General features: G+C 43.2%; 1 protein-coding gene across 4 annotated transcripts in view; it reads left to right on the plus strand.

Annotated features, from left to right (window-relative positions):
• Positions 1-15,203, plus strand: part of LOC116313436 (triple functional domain protein) — a 63,543-nt gene that overhangs the window by 24,799 nt on the left and 23,541 nt on the right. For all 4 annotated transcript variants that reach the window (XM_039605548.1, XM_039605549.1, XM_039605551.1 and 1 more), the window contains exons 6-16: positions 3,186-3,290; positions 3,513-3,709; positions 3,964-4,204; positions 4,977-5,099; positions 5,928-6,119; positions 7,159-7,290; positions 7,401-7,631; positions 8,303-8,425; positions 11,677-11,868; positions 12,307-12,476; positions 14,640-14,814. In XM_039605548.1, the coding sequence (XP_039461482.1) occupies positions 3,186-3,290; positions 3,513-3,709; positions 3,964-4,204; positions 4,977-5,099; positions 5,928-6,119; positions 7,159-7,290; positions 7,401-7,631; positions 8,303-8,425; positions 11,677-11,868; positions 12,307-12,476; positions 14,640-14,814 (1,881 nt within the window). The remainder of the gene's footprint in view (positions 1-3,185; positions 3,291-3,512; positions 3,710-3,963; positions 4,205-4,976; positions 5,100-5,927; positions 6,120-7,158; positions 7,291-7,400; positions 7,632-8,302; positions 8,426-11,676; positions 11,869-12,306; positions 12,477-14,639; positions 14,815-15,203) is intronic.

Consider the following 15,203-nt stretch of genomic DNA (forward strand, 5'->3'; position numbering starts at 1 on the left):
TATTGCTGTCAACTAAATTCTTACTCAGAATTTGTCCAGAATTTCATTACCTTTTTTTCCCTTCCTCTAATAAACGTTATGCGATAAGCAATAACATTCGCAATAATCAGCTGCCCCTCCAGGGAGTCTCGCCTTCTTGGACTGCAGCTGCTAATGCTTGTTCTGCTATGCAGCCTCGGTCGGTGAGCTTGGCGTAGCGGCGCACGGAGCAGACCTCCACCTGCTGCAGGTTCTGGTTAAAGTGGCCCCAAAAGAACACGGACTGGCGTCACCAGCTGCAGTCCAAGCTGGTGGAGTTTGAGTCTGTTTGACTGTCGGCAGGTGTTGGATGTTTAGCAGAGACTGAGCTTTCAAAATAAGAGCGAGAGGGTTTAGTAGGTGGCAGGGCTGGATGACCAAAATCTCATACCCTGATTATGCTAAAAGTAACAATATAGTACATTTTCTGTGTAATAATATAATGACTACATGCAAAGGGCTGCTTGTTTTACATTTAAAATTTAGCATTTTAAAGCTGAAAAAATCCATCCAAATGATGAAATAAACACTGGTGTAAACAGTTTTGCAACACAGTGAAATAAACGATAAAAAAAAAAAAAATGCTTCTATGTCGTCATCCGACATCGTCGTCTCCACAGCATAGTGGTTAAACGTTTACCTTGCATCCAAAAGATCCACGGCTGGAGACACAGTCCTTACCCGGTGAACTCTTAGTGCCGATTCCGAGCTTGGATAAATGAAAGTATCCATCTACATGCCGAAAGTACCTTTTGAATCCAGTGTACATCACCTTAATCCTCAGAAGGATTAAAAATTATTATCTATCGATTTATATTGGTCTTTAAAGCAAGGAAGATTTAGGACGAGGGCATTAAACATACAGCTCAGGGGAGGGGGGCCAGAATCGGACCGCCAGAAGGCTCCAGTCCGGCTCACTGCTTGACTTTGGGAAATGTGAAGGAGGCCATCAATTTTGGACTTTAAACTGTATTTTATTGCTTGTTTCTACTGGACCTCCTCCATCACCATTCATACTAGACCAAAGTCAATAAATAATAAACAATTAAAAGTAAGAAAGTTCCAGTTTTCTACCATAGAGATGTGTTATTTTGCACTTCTTTTTCTGTTAAAATAACTTCTTTACACCAGACCGGCCCACTTAAGCTCAGAGTGGGCGGTACGTTTCCCACAATGTAAAATGAGTTTGACATCCCTGATTTAGGGGAACTGTTGCAGTTGATATGTGAGCATATATATCTCACAGCTGCCTGTTCTCAAGCATATCAGTTTTACATTTGGCATTTTAAAGGAACTCGTCACAAAAGCATTTTAAAAAGCCCCCACCCTCACCTCCCTCCAATTTGCTGTCAGCTGAGCTGTGATAACAACCGCTCTGCCGCCTCCCCTCCCTCCACACCCCCGAGCTGCTCATTGTCAGCACATTTCATTATTATCCTCTCCCCGCTGCTTTGGGTGCGTACACCACCAGCCAGCTGTCTGCCATAGGAAAAAAAAAATTTCATCACATCGAACCCAAAAACGGCTCGCTGCAGATCACGAGGATGAGTATTCGTTATGCTGTCAGTCAAGCGATAGAAGGCATTTTCACAGCTAATTAAGTGATGCATTCACACGAACAGGCTTATTTTTTACCCTCTGACCATTTCGTCGTCATAAACTCGACACTGAAATGTGCACCAGCGGAGCTCTCGACTTCATCTGATTACAAGCTTGTGTAGTAAATGTGTTCCGATGAGAGTGGAATAACAATTCCCCTCCTCCTGTTTGATCTGTCATTAGCCAACCTTGCTTACTACCATGATCATCAGCTCTCATTTGTTGTGTTGAAACTTGGGTTGGCATAAGCTCCTGTGTTGTCTTTATTGTTTTTCTATGCAGTGCGTTTTTCTGATACTGAGTGGAAATTTTCCCCTCTAGCTTCTGATTATAGCTACGTAGGAGAACGCACGAGTGTGGAAATTTACTGTGATTGCTCACATGTGTATGCACACACGGCCTCACTGTAGTCTCATTATATCATATTGATCTTTTGATAGGAAGAATAGCCACAGGGAACGTTATAGTTATCCATGCACGGGTCTGTCATGCCGCACAGGCATTGATTGGATAGCGTGCATGTGCATTCATGTGCAGGCTTCATTCCCCCCTGTCCATGCTTTATGTTTTATTAAGATTTCAGAAGTTTTCATCTTGCACTCTTCATGCAAAATTGATATAGGGCTGTTGCTAGGACTACAGTTGCGTGTATGTGTGTGAGCGTCCAGCATTCAGTGTGTGCATCAAGGATTTTTCTCTCGCTTCGTGTAATAGAAACCAGAAGTAGGACATGTTCCTCCTTTTTTGTGATCAGTTCATACACAAAGAAAGGAAAGCTCAGAGAGCCGGCTGCAATCTCTCTTTTTTTCGTTCTTTCTTGTTTTTTTTTGATTGTTGATAAATGGCACAGTTCAGCACAAGCATAAAATGCTACCCCAAACGTCCCTGGCCGACTATCGCTCCATTCAGCGGAGTACAAATCGGTACAATAGCGAACGCGGCAGCATCAGTATTTTTCCCTGGCAAGAGCCGCTGTGCTTTTTTACCCAAGGACAACAGTGCGTCTCTGCATTGTTTAGCCTACACAAAGCCTATCCAAGCGATCGCTCCGACTCCATCCATCTCTGGCCATGTGTGTGGGGGTGTTTTGTGCGGAGGTGGAAACACAGGCAACACAGGGAGACTTTTCCTCGGCGTATCACTGAAATTGATATCGTGCTGGGGATTTGAATTTCACTTAAGTCTAACGTCAAGGAGGCAAAGAAAAGTTGCGACAGGTTGTTAAAGGTTTAGTTCTGAGTTTTGAAGTCTCAAAGACAACATTTTGGTTTGTGGAGGATCTCTTTGGTAGGCAGTAGACGGGAGGAGTGTGCTTAAATTAGCAGCATCTCAAGACATGACATTAATCACGGAGCTTCTGCTGAAGGTCACATCTCTACAACTCTGCCGTAACTGGGGGGGAAAAAAGAGGACTAGATGTTAGTGATGTCTTTTCTGTGATTAAATAAAAATCATACTTTTCAGCAACGAAACACAGCAGAAGGTGAAAGATTAGAAGCATTTACCACTCAAGTGTCCACCTAAACTCCCTCCTTTAACCCCTCTTTCTTTGCTTCTCGCTCCACTAGACCACCATGGTGTCACTCGAAGGCTTGACGAAAGTGGTGGACCCCTCTCAGCTGACGGCAGACTTTGACGGCAGCCTGGACTACAACCACGAAGAGTGGATAGAGGTACGATCAGCTCAGCCCTCCTGTCACTTCAGACTGTCTGTGCCAAGATCCCCCAAATCCCCTGTGATGTCCGAATCGGATGATTAAGACACAAGTGGACGCGGGATTATTCTTCTTTCTGATCTGATTGTTTCCTTCTTAAGATGGTCAACCCAACTGCCGATAAGTGGGTCACCATAACTCAGTGTTTTTTTTTTTTTGCTTCCTGGTGTTTCCGTCCAGGTGCGTGTGGCATTTGAGGATTTCTCTGGCCATGCCACCCAGATGCTGGCTCGACTAGAAGAGATGCAGGAAACCGTGTCAAGGAAAGACTTTCCCCAAGACCTGGAAGGAGCCAGACGGATGATAGAAGAGCACGCCACACTGAAGAAGAAAGTCATTAAAGCTCCAATAGAGGAGCTGGACACTGAAGGGCAAAGGTAAAAAAACAAAACAGTGGTTCTACATCTGTCTATATATCATATATATGGTATCAGAAATGCCTGTTTTTAAGTCTTTGTTCTGTTTGCGTATGTGAATCCAGTGCATTTGTATGAAAGATGGACAGGGCAACAGGTTGGAGCGTGATCAAGAGTTTGACATTTATCAGTTAACAATGGAGGCTAGTTTGACTAAGACAGTAGCAAAAACCTTAAGTCTTTGATTTTAATGCAAACATCAAATCTGTTTCCAGATTGCTCCAGCGCATTCAGAGCAGCGAGTCTTTCTCCAACCGCAATGGCAGCAGCGGCGGAAGCAGCAGTAGCGGCAGTGGAGTGTGCAACGCGGACACCCAAGGCCTGGTGCCGCGCATCACCCAGCTGCTGGACAAGCTGCACTCCACCCGGCAGCACCTCCACCAGGCGTGGCACGTCCGCAAGCTCCAGCTGGATCAGTGTTTCCAGCTGCGCCTGTTCGAGCAGGATGCAGAGAAGGTCGGTGGTCCGTTCCCTGTGAGCAGTGATGTAGTGGTAATCTATAACCAGAGCTGGTGATCACTGTAGGCCACACAAATGCCAATATACATATTTTTTAAAAATGCAATTACACACACTGAGAAGCATCGACTGATGCTGTTTGCAAAGACCTCGTGTACTGTAATCGAGCCCTCGGGATCTTAAACACTAAACAGGTTTGGCCTCCTCCACCGTGAGAGGCAGGAAGATGGAGGCTAGCTCACGCAGGTGCACCGCCACCTACTCTGGCTGCCACCCAGACGGCTCGGGTGATGACAGCTGCGGCACAAAATAAAAAGAGACAGGGAGAGAAATGCACAGATCCGTGTTGGAGTGAGTAGAATAAAATAGCAGGTTGCAGCAACACAGAGCGAGCTGCAGTCTTGGATACACTGCAGTAGTAGGAGCTTGTTGCTAGGACACCATAGGCCACAAGTTGTTCTCTAAGAGAGCCAGAGAGGATGCTCTTAATAGAGGCAGTCCATTTCTCTGTAAGCTGGCCTGGATAGATGACAACTGTTCGAACACTGCAGCAGTGAGCAAACACACTCAGGTTTGCCCACACGGCTCAGTCCCAGCTGTTTGTGCCTGTTCTTGCAACAATCTGCAGGAGTTAGTAATGAACCCGGCCCTTGTGTGTCTGTGCTTTTATTTTTTTTATTGATATTTTTTGTGTGTGTGTGTGTGTGTGTGTGTGTGTGTGTGTGTGTGTGTGTGTGTGTGTGTGTGTGTGTGTGTCGTCGTACCTCAGATGTTCGACTGGATCATGCACAACAAGGGTTTGTTCCTGGCAGGCTACACAGAGATCGGCAACAACCACCCCCATGCTGTGGAGCTGCAAACCCAGCACAGCCACTTCGCCATGAACTGCATGGTGAGACACACACTGATTCGCAGCAGGAGATAATGCTTTTCTTCCCACTTGGACTCAAGTCGGTGCCCTGCACTGTATAATAATATAGTTATTGCACTTAGTGTCAAGCTCTACTGCTGGGTTTGAGTGTTTGTTTAGAGCAGCTTGCGCTTCCGTGCACTTGCACATTTTCTCCGTGTTAGGAGCAACACAACCAGGTATTAAGTAATCCTATTCTCTATCCACAGTCCGCCTTACATAACCATTATGAAACTGCTGAGACGAGGAATCAATCTAGCCGCTGAGAGTTTCTGCTCACAGATGAGAAAAAAACAGTAGCAGACCAATAGTGTCTTTTACTTAAGCTCCTCAGTTTGCCATTTTCTCTAGCCTATTCGCTTATTAAACGATGATGTATTAGCCGTGTTTCCAGGTCTAAGGCACTTTTTTTGGTCTTTTTTTGCATATGGAAAAAAAATACTTTTTTTTTTTTTTAAACAAAAAAACAATATTTATTGGTATTTCAGAAATAAGAACAGAAAAAAATGGGCATTATTTTGTGGGTAATGTCCAGCCGTGTGACCTAATACCGATGTTATAATGTAACTTGAGTAATTGTGCAAGCTTTACCTTAAAAATACATCTAAACTACCTGAAGTGAACGTGCTCACTGTGCAGAATATGACCCATTCTCACAATAATATACCGCTTTAAACCTTCTTTTGGTTCCTCTTCCCAGTTCCTCTCTCCTCTGCACGTACCTGTGGCCTCGGATGTTAGACCAAGTTTTTGCTTCTTTATGAATTAGTGATTGAAAATATTCAGCCATTTCCTCATCGTCCTGCACAGAATGTGTACGTCAACATCAACCGGATCATGTCCGTGGGGAACCGGCTGCTGGAGTCAGGTCACTACGCTTCCCAGCAGATCAAGCAGATCTCAAGTCAGTTGGAGCAGGAGTGGAAGGCATTCGCCGCCGCATTGGATGAACGTAGCACGCTGTTAGAGATGTCGGCCGGTTTCCATCAGAAATGTGACCAGGTGAGTGTGGCGGTTTGGTAAATGGCAAGAAATGTTCATGGACTGAATCTGTTAGAATTCATTGTTTGAGCCTTTAATATTGTGATTTGAAAAATACAGGACTCATGCTTTAATTGTTTTCTTTATAAATGAATGGAAATGTAAAAAAAGAATATAAAAGAATATATCCTGTACCTTCACTTTAGTAGTTAAGCTCAACCCTATCAATTTTTAGCTCTTATGATAAGTAGCTTGTTTCTCAAAAGTCTTAACTAGTCCTTGAACACTGGTTCAGTGGGAACCAATCGGTAAACCTCGTGCTGATGTGCTGTTCAGGTAGCGGAGGTGTTGACCTTTTCTAACGAATGCAAATGAACACATGTGCACACTTTTTGGATTGTAAAGTACCCATTTGGCTTAATTGAATAAACCCTAGCACATACATTTCATTTACATATATTTGCATGAATAAAATTCTGAATGTAAGTACTGCGTATGTGTGTTATCTGGTGGTCTTTCTGCCTGTGCTCATTAGTCAGGCCACTATGGAATGATTCATGGCCTTAAAAAGTACACAAGCAGAATAACAGCCAGGGAACATGGGTGGTGAGACTTTTCCGACCTGGAATACTGCCGTCATCAGGCCAGCCTTTCATGTGCGTAAGCTGAAATAGAAAAGGGCATTTTGTTCCCAGAGGTTTTTCCACTCCACACATACATGAAGAGAACAAAGACTTAAAACAAGCTTCTCTTCTGTATGTGATTCCAATTATGATGTCAGAGGTGTTTAAAAGGCAAATCATTAAGATGGAGATATTTCTCAGAGGTCAGTCTTAATGATTGTAATGATGTGCTTCTGGGATGTCACCACAGGCCAATGAGCAGCAGGTTCAGCTATATATAATTCTTCAAATAGAGCTCATGGGCAAAAGATGATTTCTGCAGGTTTGCACCCAGGCGATGTCTTTCTATGCTCTGCTGTTTCTGACCCCTGGGAAGAGCGCACAGATGTATACACCACCAGTGTCTCATGTGAACTATGCTTCTCCTCTCGGTGCAGTACATGAGTAATGTGGACTCCTGGTGTAAGGCATGTGGCGAGGTGGACTTGCCTTCTGAGCTACAAGACCTCGAAGATGCCATCCACCATCACCAAGGCCTGTACGAGCACATCACAGCTGCTTACTCGGAGGCAAGTTCACACACATGATGGAGTTAATCTGCTGTCCAGAGGGTAGGATTAGCTTCAGTGGCATTTATCTCTCCGATTCACGTCGAGTTCAAAACATTTTCTAACCTCAGGTGAGTCAAGATGGCAAAGCTCTGCTGGACAAGCTGCAGCGACCTTTGACCCCAGGCAGTGCCGATTCACTGACTGCAACGGCAAACTACTCTAAGGCGGTGCACCACGTCCTGGACATCATCCACGAGGTGCTGCATCACCAGAGACAGCTGGAAAACATCTGGCAGCACCGTAAAGTGCGTCTGCACCAGCGCCTGCAGCTCTGCGTGTTTCAGCAGGACGTCCAGCAGGTACGCACACGTGTCCAGTTTACTGCGTGTATTTTTGTTTATATCTTCATGCATGCGCACATTTGTTCGAGCACACTGCAATTCCTAGGACCAAGCTTAATTGCCAGGGTTAGACATTAATTTGAAAATAGCAGGCTAGGCTTATGGCTAGATGAATACTACACTTAATAGAGGGTTTGATTGCAACCGCAGGCATGTTTCCTATCGACATGTCCTTGAGTTATTTGCTGGAACGATGCACGTTCAGTGCTCACATGTCTCTGTGGATAGGAGCACAGGATGAAGGCCTGAAATAAAAAGGCTTGCTGCAGAATAAAAGCTCGCATACCGTAATCAAATGGTCCCAACATGACAATACCGCTGCACACTGTCCAAAAATCATAGGCATTCCTCAGTGTGTTGACATGGCAACTATTGCTATGGTAACTGAATTGGGTCATATGGCCATGCAGATGCTGTTCATCCTATGAAGGACAAAGTGCACAGAGGGGGAGTGTGCAAAGAAAGACTCAGTGCTGTGGCTCGTGTTAACCGCGCTAATGGTTATTTCTGCCATTCCTTTGCTCTCATGTACAGTTTTGATCATCAACACTTGTGGCACTTAATACCACGTCAGAGCGCCCCCTTGTGGTTTTACACGTTTCACAGTGGGTAATGTGGTCTTTGCACAGGTTTTGGACTGGATAGAAAACCATGGCGAGGCCTTCCTCAGCAAACACACAGGGGTGGGAAAGTCTCTCCACCGAGCCAGAGCTCTCCAGAAACGCCATGAAGACTTTGAGGAAGTGGCACAGGTAGCTTGATTCCTGGCCCTTTTGTCAGGTTTAAGCCAGTTACTGCATGGGTGGTGTTTTTATTGTTTCTGTGTGCTGTTTTGTCTTCTTCTTTTGCCACTGTAATGTCTTCTACTGTGTTATGTTGTCTCCATGCATTTCACTATTAGTGAAAGACACTCTGACTCATTATAGGGGGAAAAATGAAAAAAGTAAAGGTGTGGTGAGGGTTATGCTATGCTAAAGCTTATTAGCTTTAATTTGTTAATGTAAAATATTAGCTATTTAAGCTAGCAGAGATATTTTAGTTTTTGTTTAAACAGACTTAGTTTCTAGGTTTTATTGTTTGACATTGTTGGTTTTATTAGTTTCAGTGTTAGCTTAACTCTATTTTTTAATAGTTTTTCATGAACAGTATTTGTCCCGGGTAAAAGTTAACTCATTCCCAGCATTTTGTGAAGGTATTTGCCCAAGGTCAGATTTTTACCTTGGTTTTAGTTGTTCAAATCATTTTACAAACTAGATAAGCTCTCAATAGGTTTTTCATAATTTCACACAAATGTAATGTGTAGACATACCTGCTGCACACCAGGGGCGGATCTAGAGAAATGTTTTTAGGGTGGCATGAGGGTGGCAAAGAAATCAAATGGGGTGGCAAAATCAAAGCCTTTTTTTCCCAAACACATATGCAGGTGGTTACATATGGTTAAAATGATTCAAATGCAGTAAGTATACACGTTTTTCATATAAATATAGTCTATAACTTAATTATTGTCAGTAGCCCACATAATTACACACTTTAGTTACATAAAACAGTTTTGATGTTATGTACTGTATAGCCTGTATAATAAAATAAATATGTAGCCCAATAAGTATAAAACCCAGAAAGGTACACAACATGGGGCGGTTCATTTACAAACACAAGTCTAAGTTTCACACTGTTTTTTGTTAGAAATCAATCACAAAATGTCAGAAATCTGCACTGTCATGAACAAAAATTTAAACCTAATTTTTCATGATTTGTTGTAATTCAGACCTCAGTGGGTTAATCCAACTGCCCATTTTTGACTCCTTTTGAGTTTACGTTTGTATTTCACCCTCAAATTGTTTCATTTTATTTTTTTCCCCTTGCCTTGTTTGGGATCATTCTTTTCAGCTCAACTGAATTTAGTTGTTTTTTTCACTGACATACTGCATTAGTATTACTGATCTGAAATCACACAAAGAACTTAAAATCCTAGTAGTATTTTTTTACTATAAAAAAACCCCACAGGCATGTTGAGTAAATTTTTTTTAACTTGAAATGCAAATATAAATTGTACATTTTGTAAACATATACAACTATTTATCTAAAAATGCAGCCAATACACCTGCCGTTTCTTTCATTTTGTACAACCATTTAAAAATATTACTAAAACTAAAGTGAGAGAACAATCAGGTGTCGCAATAAGATGCCCCACAAATGATGTGTGCCAGTAAAAAAAAGTTTGTCCACCAAAAGACAGAGGAGAGCAGCACAGGGAGAAACCTGCAGGCCTGACAACAGCAGGTGTATCACTCCGCTGGTTTTCTACTTAGTGACAGTGTTTACGTTGCAAATGTGCCTTTGTGACATTCATTAGTGCCCTCACTGACACACAAAACAAAACGACTACACAACAGAACAGCTACACAAGACAACACAACACACTAACTGTACACTCCACACTAAACGTCACAAATCTCCCACATCTAAAAACTCTCGCTCTCTCTCTCTCTCTCTCTCTCTCTCTCACTCGCTCGCTCTGTCTCGCTGCCGTTACCGTCACTCTAAAAACTCTCCCCTCTCCCTAAACAACCAAATCCCACGTGTTGACTTTTTTAAAAATTGGTTGACATGGTACATTTTTACACCGATAGGAAAGCGGTGGCTTTTCCTTTACTGTTTTCGCGCTGTCCTTAGAAAACGCTTAAAACACACACACACATAAAAAATGTGACGACAGTATTTAGAAAAAAGCATGATTATATATTATCATAACTCTGGATTTACTGGCCCGTAATTAAAATTTAAAAACTTTGAAGTCCGAACTTTCAATGTGGGCTGAAATAGAGACTCAGCGTGGCTGCAGCTTGTTAGTCATGTGATTTGCAGGTGCAGCGTGTCCGTGGACCACAGAGGTTCAATAACACTCACCTTCCTTCCATTTCCACAGTGTAACATCCAACCACCTGTGTAAAATCCGAAATTCCCATGGTGTTGTTCAAAATGTGCTCTGGCACAATCATAAACATCGCTTGCTACTGATAACAAGAAAAAAGCCGGTCCTGCAATGGGCTGAACCATTTGTTAATGGTAGAGGGGGGGAACACTATGCAATATATTCAGTTTTAGCATTTATATTCACTGTTGACTGTAACTACGCTCAAACTGTTAATGCTATCTTATTTTAATAAACAACACTGTCATATGCAAAACTGGGGTGGCACTTGGGGTGGCAAGGGATCATTTTAGGGTGGCAGTTGCCACCCCATGCCACCCTTCTAGATCCGCCCCTGCTGCACACACAGGTACACAGTCTTGCCTCTGCATGTGCAGCTGTTTGCAGTAAAAATGTCTTTTAATACCAGCTCACCCCGGGACTCTTCAGTTTGGGTTATACTGCCATATATGGTCGAGATGTTTTATTAACCGTACTTTAAAAAAAACAACATCTGTTTACATAAACACTAAGAAGTGGTGTGCACCTGCTACATCTGTGTGTTCCTGCTCTTTGCTTGCATATATTTACCTAACACCTTCAGTTGCTGCATACTATGTTTATATTTTTACAGCAAGCATGTAAAATGTGAAATATTACTTGCATATACTTAAAAATACTATGTTTTGCATTTCTTACAGCTATAATCCTTTTATATTTCCACACTAGTAGTGTAGAATACTCCGACAGCCTCATTAACTTTAACCAAATAATATCATCAACTTGTTGACATCCCACCCTAACACAGCCATTTGTTTCCGTTTGTTTCTGCGTCTTTCTTTGTATGTCCCCTTCACCCACTGTCTGTATCTGTTTCCTTCCACTGCCTATTTCTGTGAAGCTCTGCTGTCACTGATTTAATCAGTATACACGTCTTCATATCCTGTTTTTCATTTTTGTCTCTGCCTGTACGATTTCTCTCTCTCTCTCTCTCTCTCTCTCTCTCTGCCCATCTTTGAAATGCATTGCGCTCGTTTTACACTGCCTTCTTCAGCTAATCCATCTCCCCCTTTACCTCCGGCCTCGGTGTAGAATACGTATACCAATGCAGACAAGCTGCTGGAGGCGGCCGAGCAGCTGGCCCAGACAGGAGAGTGCGACCCAGAGGAGATCTACCAGGCCGCCCACCAGCTCGAAGACAGGATCCAAGACTTTGTTCGCCGCGTGGAGCAGCGCAAAGTCCTGCTGGACATGTCTGTCGCCTTCCACACGCACGTCAAAGAGGTGGGCAGGAGGGATGACATAATGTTGAAGTGGATGGTGGGCTGCGTGTGTGTGTGGTTGAGAGCTTTCACAGGGCTCTCTGAGCAAGAGGGAAATAATTACCAGGTGAAATGTTTATATTTTGTGTTTAATGGACTTAGTCAGAGAGCAATTAACGTTGTTCAAACTGGTGAGAGGACTTGGTCAGTAACTATACTGTCCTCCCTTTAGGTTCTGATACTGCCGTTTGTAATACAGAAAGAGGTGATAAATGTATGGCGGATCCTGTCCTGTGGTCAGGGCGAGAACATGAGTGTTGACCAAAAAGAGGTGTCACACAGGCTCATGTATATGCAGTGTATGAGACTTACCAGAAACCCGGTGAATAAACCATTAGACTAGTTTACTTGCAATCAAACTGAATAAGGTTTCTAAAAAATCTGACATCCCTTCTTCTAGTTGTGGACATGGCTGGAGGAGCTCCAGAAGGAGCTGCTGGACGACGTTTATGCCGAATCTGTGGAGGCCGTCCAGGATCTGATCAAGCGCTTCGGCCAGCAGCAGCAGACCACGCTGCAGGTCACCGTCAACGTCATCAAGGAGGGAGAGGACCTCATCCAGCAGCTCAGGTAGCGCAAATGAGATTGTTTTTCGAGTACGGACTCTCTCAAAACAAAGATGTCCTGATGCAAAAGTAATGCAATCCAACCGATCCTTAAAATCCGTTCAGCTACTAGTAACAGATAATGGTGCACATGTTCTGCCCACGTATATGCAGGGATATTAAAACGTGTCAAGACAAGGAGGGAAGAAAAAAATCATGTCTCCTTATGTAATAGTACTCTTCCCGTGTTTCTCTCAGTTGTAGTTTTGGCAGGTTCATTTAACCGGGGATGAGTTTGGAATTCAAATTTGTGGCGAAAGCTCAAAATATTCAATATGTGTCATTTTGAAGACGTTAATGGCCATGCGTGAAAAGCGACAAAGAAAGCTGAGAGGCAAGGAGGAGGTGTTGGAGAAGAGGATTCAGTTGACCCTCATTATCCAGCTTTATTTTTATGCAGAGGACGTTCCAGTTCCCCCCCAGTTTTTTCCTCTTTCTTTCTCTCCATTGCTCGCTCTCCACGGTGTATTGGCTCCACGGTGGAGTCTTACATAACACTGCTTTTAAAAATGCGTGTCCAATGGTGTGACACTCTCCCCAGGAGGCAACTGTAACTCCACACACCTTCTGCTAACGACTAGGAGTGCACCCGCTGCACAGATCAACCAACGCAATCAGCCAATCAGAACAAACCTGACTTCCGATTCTTTGCTTACTCATATTTAGCCTCTCAAAAACTGTCGTTTGCATGTTTGTGCATCATACGTGTATCTGTGAGACTGATGAGTCAGAATCTGTATGAGCTGCTTCACTTTCTCTCTCTCTCTTCTTAAACAAAAATATATGCATCTTTGCAGACCCCCTTGCCCACGCTACATGTGAGCTTTAGCGATTTAGGCCGTTTTAATTTTTTATAAATTTGAATGATTGGCATCTGGTTGAGAGTGAGAGCCGTGAAAGACTGGGACTGGGTCCACAGTTGCCACTAATTTGTATTTTTTAATTAATTTATTCACCTCTTGTAATAAATACTTCATTATTATTTTTTCTAGCTCTAAAATCCCTGAAAATATGCAAAAGTCCTTCTCTTTACAAAGAGATTAGGAGGTTCTGTAATTTTGTGGAACCAGCTCCCAGTTTGGGATCGGGACACAGATGCTGTCTGTGCTTTTCAGGTGACACTAACCCCCACTTAGTTACACTGTAATAGTCCTAGGCTGCTGGGGGCTTCCCATGATCCAGTTTCACTCTCAGTGTGTTCAGACACCTCTAATCTCCGGCTCTCTTTCGTCCCGTCTCCCTCCCCTCACCCTCAACTGGTCACGGCTCTGATCATGGTTTTGGTTCTGCTGGATTTTTCTTCCTGTTAAACGGGAGTTTTCCTTTCCACTGTTGCCAAGTGCTTGCTCACAGAGGGTCGTCTGATTTGTTTATTCAATTTAATATTCACATTAATTAACACTTCTGTGCAGGTGTAATGTTTTGTCTTACTTTATGAAGATCCCAGCTTGATGGATTAAATGCACAACTTCAGTTTTCCTTTGTGGTGAAACGGTAAAATATATGTTGCTATTTTTGGCTCCAGTGCTGTTATGGACTAGAAATCTTTCTCATTAAGTAATGAAATCCATTTAAGACTTTAAGATTTAAAAGACTGAATATATTGTCACAAAAATGAAGGACAAAGGGAACCAAAAAAATCTAATAATGAGTCATAAATAATAATGAATCATGTTAAAGTGGACACATTGGGGTTTCCACATTTTCTGCTAATATAATGCACTGTCACGATGCTGGGTGCTCCTATTAAACATGGCCACAGTTTTAAATGTGTGCATTGAATATGTAATTCCTCTAATACAGCGTCTCAGTTTCTTCTGCTCTGTGTGGTGTAAGTGAGCGGACATCCCAAATATTGTCCCCTTACAAACATAACTGGCACAGAAGTCTCACTCGGGAGTCATTAAACCCTCCTGTTTAAGAGGGGCAGCCAATCAGAAGAAGGAAAACATAAAGGGGCAGCTGCTTGTGATCTGTGTGAACCAAAGCCTGATATAAGACAGTATATCGGCACCATGGCTCTCCCTGTTGTGCTGCGGTGTCCCTTTAAAGCTGCTCTGCACCCGTTGTTTTTATGGTCAGCACTGCATCACGTGGTTTAATAGCCGTTTGTGCATTTGTGTTGCAGGGACTCCGCCATCTCCAGCAACAAGACGCCCCACAACAGCTCCATCAACCACATCGAGAGCGTCCTCCAGCAGCTGGATGAAGCCCAGGCACAGATGGAGGAGCTCTTCCAGGAGAGGAAGATCAAACTGGAGCTCTTCCTGCAGCTCCGCATCTTTGAGAGGGATGCCATTGATGTGAGTCCTCATAGGTGGATTTTTAGCTGCAAATGGTTCAGCTACAACTGATCAGTGTCACTTCTCTCTCATCAGATATTTGAATGCCTCCCCTGTACCCTTAATAACGAATTATTGACTATTCTAATGATCATTAGAATAGTTTCTGTATTTTTTCCAAGGTTAGACTACCCTCGCTAACTGCTGATGCAAACCCAGTCATTTTATTTGATAAGCAGGTCTGAAATGCGACACAAACTGCTCCCTTCATAAAAGAGCTTCAGTGCTCACTCCTAGTAGGCTTTCAAGAGGTAAACATTAAAAGAAAGGGAAGGAAATTAGGACATCAAACACTGTCAAGACGGGCGGAGGAGAATTGAACTGTTCTCAGTGACAGCCCAGTTATCTGC

The sequence above is a fragment of the Oreochromis aureus genome, linkage group 22 (assembly GCF_013358895.1).
Source record: "Oreochromis aureus strain Israel breed Guangdong linkage group 22, ZZ_aureus, whole genome shotgun sequence".
In the NCBI taxonomy this organism is placed as follows: Eukaryota; Metazoa; Chordata; class Actinopteri; order Cichliformes; family Cichlidae; genus Oreochromis; species Oreochromis aureus.